This window comes from Achroia grisella, unplaced genomic scaffold, assembly GCF_030625045.1.
Source record: "Achroia grisella isolate CSIRO2021 unplaced genomic scaffold, CSIRO_AGI_Agris_v1 utg558, whole genome shotgun sequence".
Taxonomy (NCBI): Eukaryota; Metazoa; Arthropoda; class Insecta; order Lepidoptera; family Pyralidae; genus Achroia; species Achroia grisella.
In genome coordinates, this window is record NW_026712938.1 from 871170 (window position 1) to 887459 (window position 16290).

The window sequence follows — 16290 nt, forward strand, 5'->3', positions numbered from 1 at the left end:
AGACATAATATCAACCATTATTGTTTTGTTGCATTTCTTACATGATATGCTAAAATTTTTTGTTTCAATTATTATTCGTTATCTCACATTATTTGCTTTTATTTTTAGCGCCTGTTTCTAATTCAGTTTTGGAACCATACAAAAATCCTTGTTTACCATCTCCATGTGGACCAAATGCAATTTGCCAAGAAACAGGAAGTGTTCCATCGTGTGCTTGTATGGTAAATTACATTGGTACTCCACCAAATTGTAGACCTGAATGTACTATAAATGCAGAATGTCCAACATCTCAGGCGTGTATTCAACAAAGATGTCGAGATCCATGCCCTGGTTCTTGTGGTATAAATGCAATATGCTCTGTATCGCGTCATAATCCTATTTGTACATGTCCTGACGGTTATACGGGAGATGCCTTTGCAGTTTGTACACCAAAATTACCTGGTTCGTTATTATTTTTAATTATTTTCATTCATTATTATTTTTAAGTTCTTTACTGATTTAATTTTATTATTACTAAGTTTTAATAATATATTAACTTTTATTGCAGATGCCGATGTCCCCATTGACAAATGTAATCCATCACCTTGTGGTACCAACGCATTATGCAATAATGGTCAATGTTATTGTATGGACGAATATCATGGTGATCCGTATATTGGATGTCGGCCAGAATGCGTACTAAGTACCGACTGTACGCGAGAAAAAGCTTGTTTGAAAAACAAGTGTGTGAATCCTTGCAAAGGAACATGCGCTGCTAATGCAATTTGTGATGTAATAAATCATATACCGATGTGTAGTTGTCCCCAAGGAATGACTGGCAATGCCTTCTATGGATGTGAATTGATAAAAGGTATATAAAACTGTATAAGAATATTGGTTATTCATGTACCTGCTTCGTATATGCATCAATATATTCATATATATTCAATCTCATAATGTCATATTCACATAATAATAAAAATTTGCACACGCGTATATTTTTAAAGACATGACGTGTTCGTACTTTTGAAAGTAGCATTTGTCAAAGATTGAGTGAGAATAAAAAACCATAGCGTTATAGACACTTTTAAGTAACTATCGTACCGTACTTTTTAAAGAGTTGCCATTTTCTATTCTATATATAATTGGTTAAATTATATTGTCTGATAAAAATAAGTTTCATATTCGTACCAATGACTTCTATATAAATAGTTGATGCGTAAGTATTAATTATCGATACAATACTCAAGGCCTTACAAGATATCACTATGCTTGTTTTCATGTAATCACATTTCTGTATAACTATGTCGACGATATTTTGGACGAGGAGATGGTTGCGTCTGGACAAATAGATGTACCATTATCCAGACGCAACCATGTCCTCGTAATATAATGTCTTAAAGAAAAAAATATGAATACGAATATATTTCTTTGTTACAGTGCCAATTGAAACCAACCCATGCCTTCCGTCGCCATGCGGACCGAATAGCCAATGTAGAGAAGTAAACGGCCAAGCCGTATGTACTTGTGTACAAGGGTATATGGGCAGTCCTCCATTATGTAGACCAGAGTGTATTGTTAGTTCAGATTGTGCACCTAACAAAGCGTGTTCTAATCAGAAATGTATTGATCCTTGCATAGGATCATGTGGTGTTGATGCCGTTTGTAATATTGTTAAACATAATCCAATATGTACTTGTCCACCTTCCTACACTGGAGATCCGTTCAAAAGATGTTCACAATACAGTAAGTTATATATAAGCTACTCTTAGCAATTTAGTATTTTTACTATATAATATTGTTTTATTTATATAATTTAGTTGTAATTGCAATTACTTACATAATTTTGTCATAAAAAAGTATAAAGTTATAAAATAGTTATTATAAAATATACTTTACGACAAAGAAATATAAAAAATTATAACTATGCTATACAGATAAACTTTAAATACTTTTTTTTATTTCTAGGACCACAATATACCGATGTTACACCTTGTACACCTTCACCATGTGGACCAAACTCAATATGCAAAGAAATTTCAGAGAGTCCCTCTTGCACATGTATGTCAAACTTCTTTGGTACTCCCCCATACTGCAGACCAGAATGTTCGAGTAACAGTGAATGTACTTCTGACAAAGCCTGTATTAATCAAAAATGTAAAGATCCATGCATCGGTGCTTGTGGTGTTAATGCACTTTGCAAAACTATAAGTCATTCTCCAATGTGCTTCTGCGAAAACGGCTTTTCTGGAGACCCATTTTTAAATTGTGCTGTACAACAAGACATTACTCCAGAAAGGCCTACCCCTTGTGATCCTTCACCATGTGGGCCTAATGCTATATGTAAAGAAAACAATTCTGCTGGTTCTTGTATCTGTCTTCCTGAATATATTGGAAATCCTTATGAAGGCTGCCGTCCAGAGTGCACTGTAAGCACTGATTGCACACCAAATAAGGCTTGTATCCGTAATAAATGCCAGGATCCATGTCCTGGAACATGCGGATCTATGGCCACTTGTATTGTTGTTAACCACTTACCCACTTGTAGTTGTTCTCCCGGCTACACTGGAGATCCCTATCGTAGATGTGACATTATGAATGGTACGTTTCCGGTATTAAATAGATATTAAAGTATAGTTTACATTAACCTATTATTCAATGCTTATAATGTTATAATTATTTCAGAACCCAACCCGGAACCGCCAACTGCATGTCTGCCAAATCCTTGTGGACCTAATAGTATCTGTCGTCCTGTCAATGGTCAGAGTGTATGTTCATGTATGTCAAACTATGTCGGTTCACCACCTGGGTGTAGACCAGAATGTACTGTTAGTTCTGAATGTGCTTCAGATAAAGCCTGTATAAACCAGAAATGTACTGACCCTTGTCCAAAACATTGTGGATCAAATACCGATTGCCGAGTAATTAATCATAGTCCTATATGTTCTTGTCGTTCGGGATTTATAGGAGATGCCTTCACCCGATGCTATTCAAAGCGTAAGTGGAAAAGTTTATTTAAATTCAAAGAATATTATAACTATTATATAGCACTTATTTTTATAATAATCCTTACCTTTATTTCAGCAACGCTTGAATATCCTCCAGAACCAAATCGTAATCCTTGTGTACCAAATCCATGTGGTGAAAACGCTATATGCCGTGATATCAATAACGCTCCTTCTTGTACTTGTATGGCGAACTACCAAGGACTGCCACCAAATTGCCGACCTGAATGTGCTATTAATCAAGATTGTCCACTTAACAAAGCTTGCATGAACTTAAAATGTCGCGACCCATGTCCCGGCAGTTGTGGCCAACAGGCAATTTGTACAGTTTTCAATCATTATCCCGCATGTACATGCCCACAAGGTTATAGTGGTGATCCATTCACACACTGTGTTCTTCAATTACCAACAAACGGTGAGATTATTTCTATTAAATAAAATATATGAAATAATAAGGAATCAGTAAAACATATAAATCCGTATTTCAGATGTAATAGCGACTGATCCATGTAACCCATCACCATGTGGATTTAATACAAATTGTAGGGATGGGCAATGTACTTGTCTGAATGACTATTATGGCGATCCATATGTCGGATGTAAACCTGAGTGTGTCATAAATATGGATTGCTCTGCAGACAAGGTTTGCTCTAGAAACAAATGTATCAACCCATGTCCAGGACCATGTGCCGTAACAGCACACTGTAATGTTTATAATCACATACCAATCTGTTCTTGTCCTGAAGGCACATCAGGAAATGCTTTTATAGGATGTAATATAGTAGAAAGTGAGTATATATTATAATAAATGAAATGTAAAACGAATATTAGGTAAAGTTATATAGAATTTAATCCAACTTTTATTTATTTTCAGTAACAAAAGTAGAAGCGTGTAAACCTAGTCCATGCGGACCTAACAGTCAATGTCGTCCAATAAATAATCAAGCGATATGTTCATGTTTACCGACATTTATTGGTAGTCCGCCTTCATGCCGACCAGAGTGTTCAATTAGCGCTGAATGTCCATCCAATGAAGCATGTAACAATCATAAATGTATAAATCCTTGCGTGGGTTCTTGTGGCTATGGAGCAAAATGTGAAGTAATCAATCATAATCCAATATGTTCATGTCCACCGCAATACACCGGAGATCCGTTTACATATTGTACTCCTATAGGTACAAAATTTGCAGTAATTAATATGCAATACCTCACATTTATAACTAACAGGTATTAAATATATGATTATTATTTCAGTTGCATCACCTTTACCACCTGTTGATCCATGCTCACCGTCACCGTGTGGTCCATACTCTACTTGCAAAGTAATTGGAGAATCTCCATCATGTGTTTGTCAAGCTGAGTATATAGGTTCACCGCCTAATTGCCGGCCAGAATGCATTAGTAATTCTGAATGCCCTAGCAACCTAGCTTGTGTCAACCAAAAGTGTAAAAATCCCTGTCCAGGAAGCTGTGGATATAATGCGGATTGCAAAATAATTAGTCATGCTTTGGTGTGTTCTTGTCCGTATGATAAAACCGGGGATCCTTTAATTTCTTGTAATTCATTTGAAGGTAATATTTTCAATACTAGAAAATGTGTGATGTTTGTGTAATTTTTAAGTTCTAAACGCATTTTATTTCTATTTTACAGATACTCCAATAGAATACGATTCGCCCTGCGATCCTTCGCCATGCGGAATTAATGCTGTATGTACTGAGAGAAATGGCGCTGGATCATGTAAATGTGTCGAGTCTTATGTGGGTAATCCATATGAAGGATGTAGACCAGAATGTGTAATAAACAGCGATTGTCCTCCGATGTTAGCTTGTATTCAGAACAAATGTAAAAACCCATGTCCTGGAGTATGTGCACCAAATGGATTGTGTCAAGTTATAAATCATTTGCCGTCCTGTTATTGTCCACCTGGTTTAACAGGCAACGCTTACTCATACTGCGTTGAAAAAATTGAAGGTAGGTTTAAGTCGATACTAATTGATGAACGAGTTTGGTGCTATTCACGTATAAAAAAGCACAACGGTTAAGTTTTTTTACCGTAAATAAGCAATAGAAGAGATGTTTCAGAAGGGCACGATAGCGAAATCTCAATTAGTAATAAAGGGGACATAACACGGAGACAAATTATTTTTTTAATAGCATTTTAAAATACACATTGTTGTACTGCATGAAAAGTATGTATGTTAATGTATGATTGTAATACATACTTTTCATGCAGTACAACAATGTGTATTTTAACATGCTATTAAAAAAATAATTTGTTAAGTATGGTACTTTAATAGTTTTGAAATATACTTAGCATTTGGATAGAAAAAAGACAATCAATTTCATAAATACATATAAAACTATATAAATTGTAAATTATATTTCAGATATACAAAAACCTACTCCATGTACTCCATCGCCTTGTGGTCCTAATAGTCAGTGTCGTGAAATAAATTCTCAAGCAATATGTAGTTGCCAAGTTGACTTTATGGGTACGCCACCAAACTGTCGCCCAGAATGTATAATCAACAGTGAATGCTCAAGTGACAAAGCCTGCATTAATAGGAAATGTGTAGATCCTTGTGTTGGACAATGTGCCCGGAATGCCATCTGTAGAGTATTCTCACATAATCCAATATGTTCATGTCAAGACCATTACACCGGCGATCCTTTCACTAACTGTATACCAAGTGAGTACCTACCAGATAAAATATTAATACTCCGGTGTCTTTTTAAGACTCCCTTATTTAATAATAATATACAATTGACTCTAAAGCTGTCATAGCACTGCTAAATAAGACTACAGCTGCCACAAAATCGGAAAATCTTGCTTGAAATTCTTATATTGCATGTTAGAATGGTATACTGTACTGTTTTTTTTAATTCCCTTTGTAATTACTGTTTAATATATGTAAAGTAATTACATGTGTATGATTTATTGTTTCAGTGCCAATACAGAATGTTATACCACAACCTCCGGCGAATCCTTGTGTCCCATCACCATGTGGTCCAAATTCACAGTGTCAAGAATACGGCGGCAATGCTCGATGTACCTGCCTACCGAACTACATTAGCTCGCCACCAAACTGCAGACCAGAATGTACTATAAATTCTGAATGCAATGCAATTAAATCATGCATAAACAATAGATGTGTAGATCCTTGCCCAGGAGCATGTGGAAATAACGCTCAATGTAATGTCAATAATCATCTACCAATTTGTTCCTGTTTGTCTGGATTTACCGGGGATCCATTTAGCAATTGTAATATCATGCATGAAGGTAAGTACTTAAGTATTTTCTGTCACAAGAAAAGAATATAACAGCTATAACTTCTAGTAAAATAGAAGTATTTTCGAATATGTACACATAAAAATATCTTTGAAATGAGAACCTCAACCAACCGTCAACCCTTATATCTAAAGAACATAAAATCTCAAATTTTTCTTTCTAGAACCAGTCGATCCATGTTCTTCTTCTCCTTGTGGGCCTAATACTGTCTGTCGAGATGGTGTTTGTTTATGTATAGAAGAGTACTACGGTGATCCCTATATTGGATGCAAACCTGAATGTGTCTTGAACTCCGATTGTCCAAGACATAAATCCTGCATAAAATACAAATGCACCAATCCCTGTGAAGGAACATGTGGTACTGATGCAGTATGTGAAACTATTAACCATATTCCTATGTGTTCATGCCCACCGGGAACCACTGGATCCCCATTTTCTTATTGCTCAAAAATTAACTCAGGTGATTATTACTTTTTAAATCAAAGAAATAAAAATATTACTAATTTATTATCTTATCATATATATATTATCATACCATACTTATTGTCATTACTTATTTTATTACATATCTTTATTTACTTCCATAAAGTCTTCTATATGAAACAACAGTTTTATTTACTGTTTGGTATAGTATTTATTTTATTTCACTCACAATTTCAAAACAATGCATCATTTATTTATTTATTTCTGCAAATATAAAGTGTGGAATGGAATTCTTTTTAATTATTAGATCCGTAGTTAATTGTAAAACCTACCAAGTGCAGTGGGTGATATTAAAATAAATTACAAAAAGGAAATAACTTATATACTTTTTCTATGTATGAGGATTAAAAGATGACCTTCAAAGATTTTTATCTATATGAATATTTAGTGTATAACGAATATTTGTTAATTTAAAAATCACAGATTACTTCTACAATATAGAGTTTCAGAAAGCCTTATGTCGCATACATATATTATTATTGCTGAAATATTATTGAAAACTTGATATCATTACAACAATAAAGTTATCTTACAACATATTTATCTGTAGATATATATATCGTAATGGATTTTATAATAAGATCGTTAAAGAATGGTTCAATTCTTGATACTACTATAAAGAAACTATACAATTTTGAATTAATTTACTAATGGTATATATTTTTCATGGATTTTCAGATTTAGCGTTACCAATTAACTTGTGTGAACCTTCTCCTTGTGGGCCTTACAGCCAGTGCCGAGACGTAACAGGACACGCTGTGTGCGTTTGTGTCCAAGGCTATATTGGCAGTCCTCCGAATTGTCGACCAGAATGTGCTGTAAGCTCCGACTGTAATCTTAACCAAGCATGTTCTAATCAGAAATGTATAGACCCGTGTCCAGGAGCTTGCGGACGTAACACGCAATGTATAGTAGTAAATCATAATCCAGTATGTACCTGTTTGGCAGGCTACTCTGGCGATCCATTTTCAGTCTGCCAATTAATACGTAAGTATTATATTACACTACTATACTACACTTTATGATTTTCTATATTAATACTTGGTTATATTTTTAAAACAAACTTTAAATATTTTATTGCAGCTGCTGCGCCACCAGTAAAAATAAATCCTTGCTTGCCTTCACCATGTGGACCTAATTCACAATGCACTGAAAATGGCGAGTTTGCTGATTGTAGATGCTTATCAGAGTTCATTGGCTCTCCACCCAACTGCCGACCTGAATGCACTAGCAATACCGATTGTTCATCAAATACGGCTTGTTTAAATAGAAAGTGTCAAGATCCATGCCCTGGTTCTTGTGGGCAGAATGCAGAATGTAGGGTTGTAAGTCATACTCCTATATGTCTGTGTCAAAATGGATTCACAGGTGATCCTTTCTATTCCTGTAATCTTGAAGTGGCTGCATCAGTAGAAGAACGTCCAACTCCTTGTGTACCGTCACCATGTGGAGTCAATGCTGAATGTAGAGAGCAAAATAATGCCGGATCTTGCACATGCCTACCAGGATATCTTGGAAATCCGTATGAGGCTTGTAAACCAGAATGTATTCTAAGTTCAGATTGTGCTTCAAATCTTGCATGTATACAAAACAAATGTAAGGATCCATGTCCTGGAACTTGTGGTATAAATGCTGTGTGCAACGTAATAAATCATATTCCAACGTGTTCATGTTTCGAACAATATTATGGAGATCCATATAAGATATGTACAATAAAAGTTCAAAGTAAGTTCGTCTATACTAAAAGTAATTATTATATAGGTTTCAATTTACATCATACATGATTCACATCAAAACTTTATTCTGTTACAGTGGAACCATTGGATCCTTGTAATCCTTCACCATGCGGACCTTACAGTAATTGCAAATCTCAGAATGGTTTATCTATATGTACTTGTTTAAGTGGATATCAAGGTTCACCACCGGTATGCCGCCCGGAATGTATTACTAGTTCTGAATGTTCATTGGATAAAGTCTGCGAAAATTTGAAATGTGTTTCGCCTTGTCCGAAAGCCTGTGGCCAGAACACAGATTGTAAGATGATCAATCATAATCCCATTTGTACCTGTAAAGAAGGATATACTGGAGATCCCTTCACCATTTGTCTTAAACAGCAAAAACCACAATATTCAATTGAGGAATTCGTTAATCCATGTGTTCCTTCCCCATGTGGCCTAAATGCTGAATGTCGAGATATAGGAAAAATTCCTTCATGCACATGTATGGTAGGTTTCTTTGGTAGCCCACCTAATTGCAAACCAGAATGCGTTATAAGTACAGACTGCAGCAACAATAAAGCCTGTATAAATATGAAATGTCAAGATCCTTGTCTGGGCTCCTGTGGACTAAACGCTATGTGCAATGTTATTAATCACGTACCAGTATGCTCATGTCCCGTAGGATATCAAGGCAATCCATTTTCAGCATGTAGTATTAAACCACCAGGTAATAAATTCACTATGTATCTTTTATTATCGCTGTTATCGCTATTTATAAAATGCATAATATTGTTTTTTTTTTGTCAATAGAACAACCACATCACGTCGACCCATGTCACCCATCACCGTGTGGTCCAAACGCTCAATGTAACAACGGCATATGTACATGCTTACCTGAATATCAAGGAGATCCATACTTTGAGTGTCGACCTGAATGTGTATTAAACTCTGACTGTCCTCCAAATAAAGCTTGTTTACAATTAAAATGTATTGATCCCTGCCGTAATATGTGCGGAATTAACGCAGAGTGCAATGTTTACAACCACGTTGCTATATGCAGTTGTCCAAGGGGTACAACGGGAAGTTCTTTCATAGAATGCACCAAAATAGAAAGTATGCATTTCTTAATATGTTATATAATATATTTATTGTTATGTTATCAGATAATATTTAGATATTCATATTATTACAGATCCTGTTACTAGGCCTTGTGAACCATCACCTTGTGGGCCAAGTAGTATATGCCGGGAAGCAAATGGTCAAGCTGTATGTGCTTGCATTCAAGGTTTTATAGGCAATCCACCAAATTGCCGACCAGAATGTATTCAAAGTACAGACTGCTCTTCAAATTTAGCTTGCATAAATCGCAAATGTCAGGATCCATGTCCTGGTTCTTGTGGACATAATGCTTTATGTGACGTTAAAAATCATAATCCAATATGTACTTGTCCGGACAGATATACTGGATCACCATTCAGTTCTTGCTACGGTAATAAACGTTATGTAATCTTTATGTTTTGATTTGATAGAGTTAGTATAACAAAAAAGTTTTATTTACAGTTTTACCTCTGGAGGAACCAGCAGCCAATCCATGCATACCGTCGCCGTGTGGTTCAAACAGCCTATGTACAGTAACTTCGGATAGAAAATCACATAATTGTGCTTGTCAACCAACTTTTGAGGGTATTCCCCCACAATGTCGCCGAGAATGTGCTTCGAATGATGAATGCCCTTCGAACAAAGCCTGTATCAATTTCAAATGTTCAGATCCTTGCCCCGGCTCTTGTGGTGTTAATACTAATTGCGCAGTTCATCTACATAGTCCTATGTGTTCTTGCCAAAATGGTTTTACAGGCGATCCATTTACATCGTGTTATCTTAAACCCACTGTTAACGAGCCCATAGATCCATGCAACCCAACACCGTGTGGCTCAAACTCCCGTTGTAAAGTATCAACAAATGGAGCTGCTGCATGCATCTGTGAACCAGGTTACTTCGGTAATCCTTATGAAAATTGTAGACCAGAATGTGTCGTAGATAATGAGTGTCCATTTAATAAAGCTTGTAGGAAGAATCGATGCGAAGATCCCTGCCCAGGAGTATGCGGTTCAACGGCAATTTGTCAAGTTATTAATCATGTACCAACTTGCAACTGTGCGTCAGGTTATACCGGAAATCCATACCAATACTGTCACATTTTTATAAAGGATAATGGTGAGTCCTCTTATTTTAATATTATTAGTTGTTATTCTTTAACTGAAGTAGTAGATAGTTTATGAAACTACTTTATTCGTTCCTTCTTGTGTTCACAACACAACACATACAGGACATAACCAATTATACCGAGCGGGAGCGTTTATATAATCAAAATGCAATACGAATAACGCTGGGTGACGTTACAGTTTATGTCGTATACCTGCAATTTTCTTCGAACTTACCCATTTTGATTTTCCTAGCACCATAATAATAATCCGGGACAATTCACACAGCGCCAGTCTACAAGATTAGAGACCTTGTGTTATGGGTGCTAGACTGTTAGATATACATACAGAAAAAGCCTAGTCCCATACAAACAATCATATTTAGAAATATAAATGTTTGCCACGTGTCAAGAATCGATCTTGCAACCATCGGAAGGTGGTGTGCTAAAGAGGTATATCACCGAGGTTATCGAAAGAAATATAAGTTGAATCACTTCGTGTGACAAATATTTTTTAAAACTCTAACACAATATGCATTATATTTAATATGTATCTACATATACATACTACATTACATATATCATCTGAATAAAATACAACGAATACAAAGAACCGTTGATAAATATTCTTAGACATATAATATATATACATATATATATATATATATATATATATGTATATATATTATATGTCTACTATGTAATAGTTAATGTTGTCCAAGTTTTAGATTAAATTATGTATTATTTATTACAGAACCTACATTTGAAAATCCATGTGTACCAAATCCGTGCGGAATCAACACCGTTTGTAAGAATAACAATGGCTTGGCAACATGCTCATGTATGCCCGAGTTTTACGGATCCCCTCCTAACTGTCGTCCGGAATGTACTGTTAGTGCAGAATGCATGGTAACAATGAGTTGTGTAAGACAGAAATGTGTTGATCCATGTATCGGTGCTTGCGGACAAGATGCTGAGTGTAGAGTTGTTAATCACGCACCTATTTGTACATGCCGACAAGGCTTCGATGGAGATCCTTTTATAAGATGTGCCATTATAACCAGTAAGTAGACTAATTATTCGAGTTATTAAATTATTAAAATTGGATATACTGAAAACTGATTAAGCTTCAAAACATTTAAATAAATACACTGAGAGGAACAATCCTAAACTCTTTTTAACAAATTTTATTTATTTGTAGTCTCATCACCTGCGCGAGAACAAAACCCATGTCTACCCTCACCATGTGGTCCAAATGCTCTCTGTCAAATCACTAATAACGTTCCTGTATGTTCGTGTATAAACAACTACATCGGAGCACCACCTAACTGCAGAGCAGAATGTACTATTAATTCGGACTGTTCAAGTACCATGGCCTGTATTAATCAAAAATGCCGTGATCCTTGTCCCGGTTCTTGTGGTCTTCAAACTGAATGTCTAGTTTATCAGCATGCTGCCATTTGCAGCTGTAGAGAAGGGTATACCGGAAATCCCTTTGAAAGCTGTCATCCCACAGAGAATATAGGTAGGTTTATTAATTTTAAAGATTTAAAATTGAAATTGATAAATCGTCAGTATTTTTTATGAATTCTTTAATGCTTACAGAACCTGTACCAACAGTATATGATAAGTGCAATCCAAGTCCATGTGGCTCAAACGCCGACTGTAATAACGGGCAATGTACATGTAGACCCAATTATTTCGGAAACCCTTACTTGAGCTGTCGCCCTGAATGCACACAAAATACTGATTGTGCGCCAAATTTGGCTTGCTCAAATAACAAGTGCATCAATCCATGCATTAACCTATGTGGTCAAGGCGCACAATGCGACGTTTTCAATCATGTTCCCGTGTGTAGTTGTCCTCCAAATACGACAGGGAGCGCCTTTTTCGCCTGTACACCGACACCTGGTATGATTTTGTATACAAGTATTATGATCAATATGTCACATTATAACAAATATTTACTTATTATACTTTATTTTTAGTAGACATTTTCATTTTCAGTTTCACTGTACTTCTAATTCTAGTACACTAAGCACGCAGGCCTGTATCTTAAAAACTAAAGTGACTACTGTTGTGTACATTTTTACATATGATTATCGTTTGTATTATTAAACTAAATATATATATACATATATTGTCTATTTCAGTTAAGGCGGAGAATGAAAATCCATGTGAGCCATCTCCATGTGGTCCGTACAGTTTATGTCGTCCTTCTAATAATCAGGGCGTCTGCTCCTGTTTGATCGGTTATATCGGCGTACCACCTTCATGCAGACCTGAGTGTCTAATTAACTCCGATTGCACAAGCATGATGTCATGTTCCAACCAGAAATGTATAGACCCATGTTGTGGATCATGCGGGTTCAACGCTGAATGTAAAGTTCATAATCACAGACCAATTTGTTATTGTCGTAATGGATTTACTGGTGATCCATTCACCCAATGCACAGTCCTCAAACAAGGTAAGTACTTATTCTATGTCTATGCCTTTATTATAAATTAAAGCAAGCTTAGATATTATATTTCAATTAAATGGTTTTATTTAACTTGTATATACATACATACCTAATTTTTTCATTTCATTTATTAAGTTGAAAAACTTTCAACAACTTGTTAACATAATTTGCATTTATGTCTCAACCTAAAGAAACCAGTATAGCTTGAACAGTACCCAGTACATATATGTGAAATCGCTTCCTGAATTTTCAAACCAATTTGTCAAATGCTTCGAATGCGAATTATAGTCTCGGTCGTTTCGTAAATTTTTACTATTATATTTATTATTCAGTCACAAATCTTGTTTATTTCTTGTTATATAGAACTACCACCGGTTAAGCCTGCTCCATGCCAGCCATCGCCCTGTGGACCAAATTCTATATGTCGAGTAGTCCAGGAAACTGCATCCTGTTCATGCTCACCAGGCTTTATTGGAAATCCACCATATTGTCGCCCTGAATGTGTTACGAACAGCGAATGTAGTTTCGATAAAGCTTGTATAAATAAGAAGTGCACTGATCCATGTCTCGGAGCGTGCGCTCGTAATGCTGAATGTAGAGTCATTAGCCACTCACCACAATGTGTATGTAATCCAGGATATGAGGGAGACTCTTTTGATTCATGCGTACCTATTACTGGTAAGATTATTTCTTACTCTCGTATTATATTATTACCTTAATATTTATGTTCATAAGTTCCAAAAATATATTAGCATGTGCCGTTTGTTTTTATTTCAGCTCCCAAACCAGTTGATCAAGAAAAACCATGCTCACCAAACCCTTGTGGACCTAACGCTATCTGTCAAGAACGTATCAATGTTGGTAGCTGCACTTGTGTAAATGGATACTTTGGTAACCCTTACGAGGGCTGCAGACCAGAATGTCTTCTTAATTCTGACTGTGCAGCAAATTTGGTTTGCATCAATAACAAATGTAAAGACCCCTGTCCAGGCTTATGTGGTACCAATGCCCAATGTCAAATAGTGAATCATGTAGCACAATGCATTTGCAAATTCGGATACGTGGGTAACCCTTATAGTATCTGTACTTACATAGAAGGTAATAAATTATTTTTATTTATAATTATTAATGCAGTGTGTAATGTTAATTAATAAAAGACCCAATTTAATCTATATGACATGTCTGTCAACTTTCGGTTTATTAAAATACTGTTAGTTACAATTGGACATTTTTTCACAAAACTAGTGTTATGATATTTAGTTTAATAAAAACAATTAATATTTATGTCGTAGCATATCATGCAATAACTTTAAGGGGATGCTTAAATTTTGTTACATTTTGCATAAATTAACGAATCATATATACCTAAATAAAATTACCTAAAAATATAACATCTATTTCAGAAAAACCGACCGATCCATGCACACCCTCGCCATGTGGACCGTACAGTATTTGCAAAAATGTTAATGACAAGGCTATTTGCACATGTGAACAAGAATACATCGGTACGCCACCAAACTGTCGACCAGAATGTCTCACAAGTTCTGAGTGTCCGCTTAACAGGGCTTGTATTAAACAAAAATGTACAGATCCCTGTTTAGAAATGTGCGGAGACAACGCACAGTGCCGCGTCCATCATCATAGTCCCTACTGTACTTGTCTACCAAAATTTGAGGGGGATCCATTTGTCAGATGCACCAAAGAGATACAAATGACCCCACCGGTACCTTCACCATGTGAACCTAGTCCATGTGGTCCATATTCGACATGCAAAGACTTAAGTGGTTCAGCCCTTTGCACCTGTAACCCGGGTTATGTTGGTGCACCACCACGCTGTGCTCCCGAATGCACCATCAACCAAGATTGTGCTAATGATAAAGCGTGTGTCAGAGAGAAATGTGTGGACCCTTGTATAGGATCGTGTGGTGCCAATACAGAATGTCGAGCTATGAATCACCTTGCTATATGTACATGTTTATCGGGCTACCGTGGAAATTCATTTGAAGGCTGCTATATGGACCATGGTAAATATAATTAAAAATATATTTCTACGTTTTGTAATCACTTAACCTAATATATAATACAATATAATACACTTGTATCTTACATTTTGTGTGCAGAACCAGAAAAGCCAGTTGAGCCATGCGAAAGTAACCCATGTGGTATTAATGCAATTTGCGATAATGGAACCTGTTCATGCATTACTGGATACCATGGTAATCCGTTTATCGAGTGTCGACCAGAATGTACAAGCGACAATGAATGTTCAAAACAAATGGCTTGTGTTAATTATAAATGTACAAACCCTTGCACTAACGCATGTGGCAGTGGGGCAGTGTGCAACGTTTACAATCACATAGCTATATGTGAATGTCCAGCGCCTTTACAAGGAGATCCTTTCTTATCTTGTCGTGTAGCAGGTATGTTTTACCACAGCCACTGTTATCAAAATTAAATCTAACGTATATCTAAATAGTTATTAGTACCTTTCAATTTTAGGGTTATTAATATATATATTAAGTTTTAACATGAATTATTTAATTGTAAACAAAATATATAAGGATTTAATTTACAGCAATTTTCTCAATTATTCAGTTAATTATAATGATACTTCATTGTAATTAACTGAATACACAACAAAATTAAAATTCAAATATACTACGTACTGAGCGATTATGACAGAATCTTTTCTATTTTTCTATTATTAACGTATGGTATAAGAATTTTTTTAATAACAATCCCAACTAGAAATAATGTAAACTATATGTAATGAAATTATTAATATTTGTAGTGCCCGTTATATCGGAGGATCCGTGCACGCCAAACCCATGTGGACCGAGCAGCATATGCCGTGCGGCAGGCACCGTCGCTCACTGCTCCTGTCAGCCTGCCGCTAACCGAGGACCACCCGGATGTCGACCTGAGTGCCATTCTAACTCAGAGTGTCCTCCTAATCGTAGCTGCCGCAACAATAAATGTCAAGATCCATGTCCTGGTAGCTGCGGAGCACATGCTATATGCCACGTTCGAATGCACGCTCCAATCTGCACTTGCCCATCTAATTTTGTTGGTGATCCATTCATTCGTTGTTTACAAGGTACAAAATATTCGAAAATTTATAAACCAAGTAACAGTAGCAGAAATATATGTA

The 16290-nt window shown here is 35.9% G+C and overlaps 1 protein-coding gene across 1 annotated transcript in view; it reads left to right on the forward strand.

The window, feature by feature from the left end:
• LOC131848470 (uncharacterized) overlaps positions 1-16290 on the forward strand; it is a 95139-nt gene that overhangs the window by 67607 nt on the left and 11242 nt on the right. Inside the window, exons 90-117 of the mRNA XM_059198347.1 lie at positions 109-441; positions 548-850; positions 1420-1725; positions 1948-2580; positions 2665-2976; positions 3064-3399; positions 3473-3772; positions 3859-4161; positions 4241-4558; positions 4638-4958; positions 5375-5677; positions 5935-6267; positions 6440-6736; positions 7438-7746; positions 7843-8484; positions 8572-9204; positions 9288-9590; positions 9670-9966; positions 10038-10691; positions 11432-11740; positions 11879-12202; positions 12283-12588; positions 12831-13145; positions 13503-13817; positions 13917-14237; positions 14543-15163; positions 15260-15559; positions 15931-16236. Coding sequence (XP_059054330.1) covers positions 109-441; positions 548-850; positions 1420-1725; positions 1948-2580; positions 2665-2976; positions 3064-3399; positions 3473-3772; positions 3859-4161; positions 4241-4558; positions 4638-4958; positions 5375-5677; positions 5935-6267; positions 6440-6736; positions 7438-7746; positions 7843-8484; positions 8572-9204; positions 9288-9590; positions 9670-9966; positions 10038-10691; positions 11432-11740; positions 11879-12202; positions 12283-12588; positions 12831-13145; positions 13503-13817; positions 13917-14237; positions 14543-15163; positions 15260-15559; positions 15931-16236 — 10353 coding nt within the window. The remainder of the gene's footprint in view (positions 1-108; positions 442-547; positions 851-1419; positions 1726-1947; positions 2581-2664; positions 2977-3063; positions 3400-3472; positions 3773-3858; positions 4162-4240; positions 4559-4637; positions 4959-5374; positions 5678-5934; positions 6268-6439; positions 6737-7437; positions 7747-7842; positions 8485-8571; positions 9205-9287; positions 9591-9669; positions 9967-10037; positions 10692-11431; positions 11741-11878; positions 12203-12282; positions 12589-12830; positions 13146-13502; positions 13818-13916; positions 14238-14542; positions 15164-15259; positions 15560-15930; positions 16237-16290) is intronic.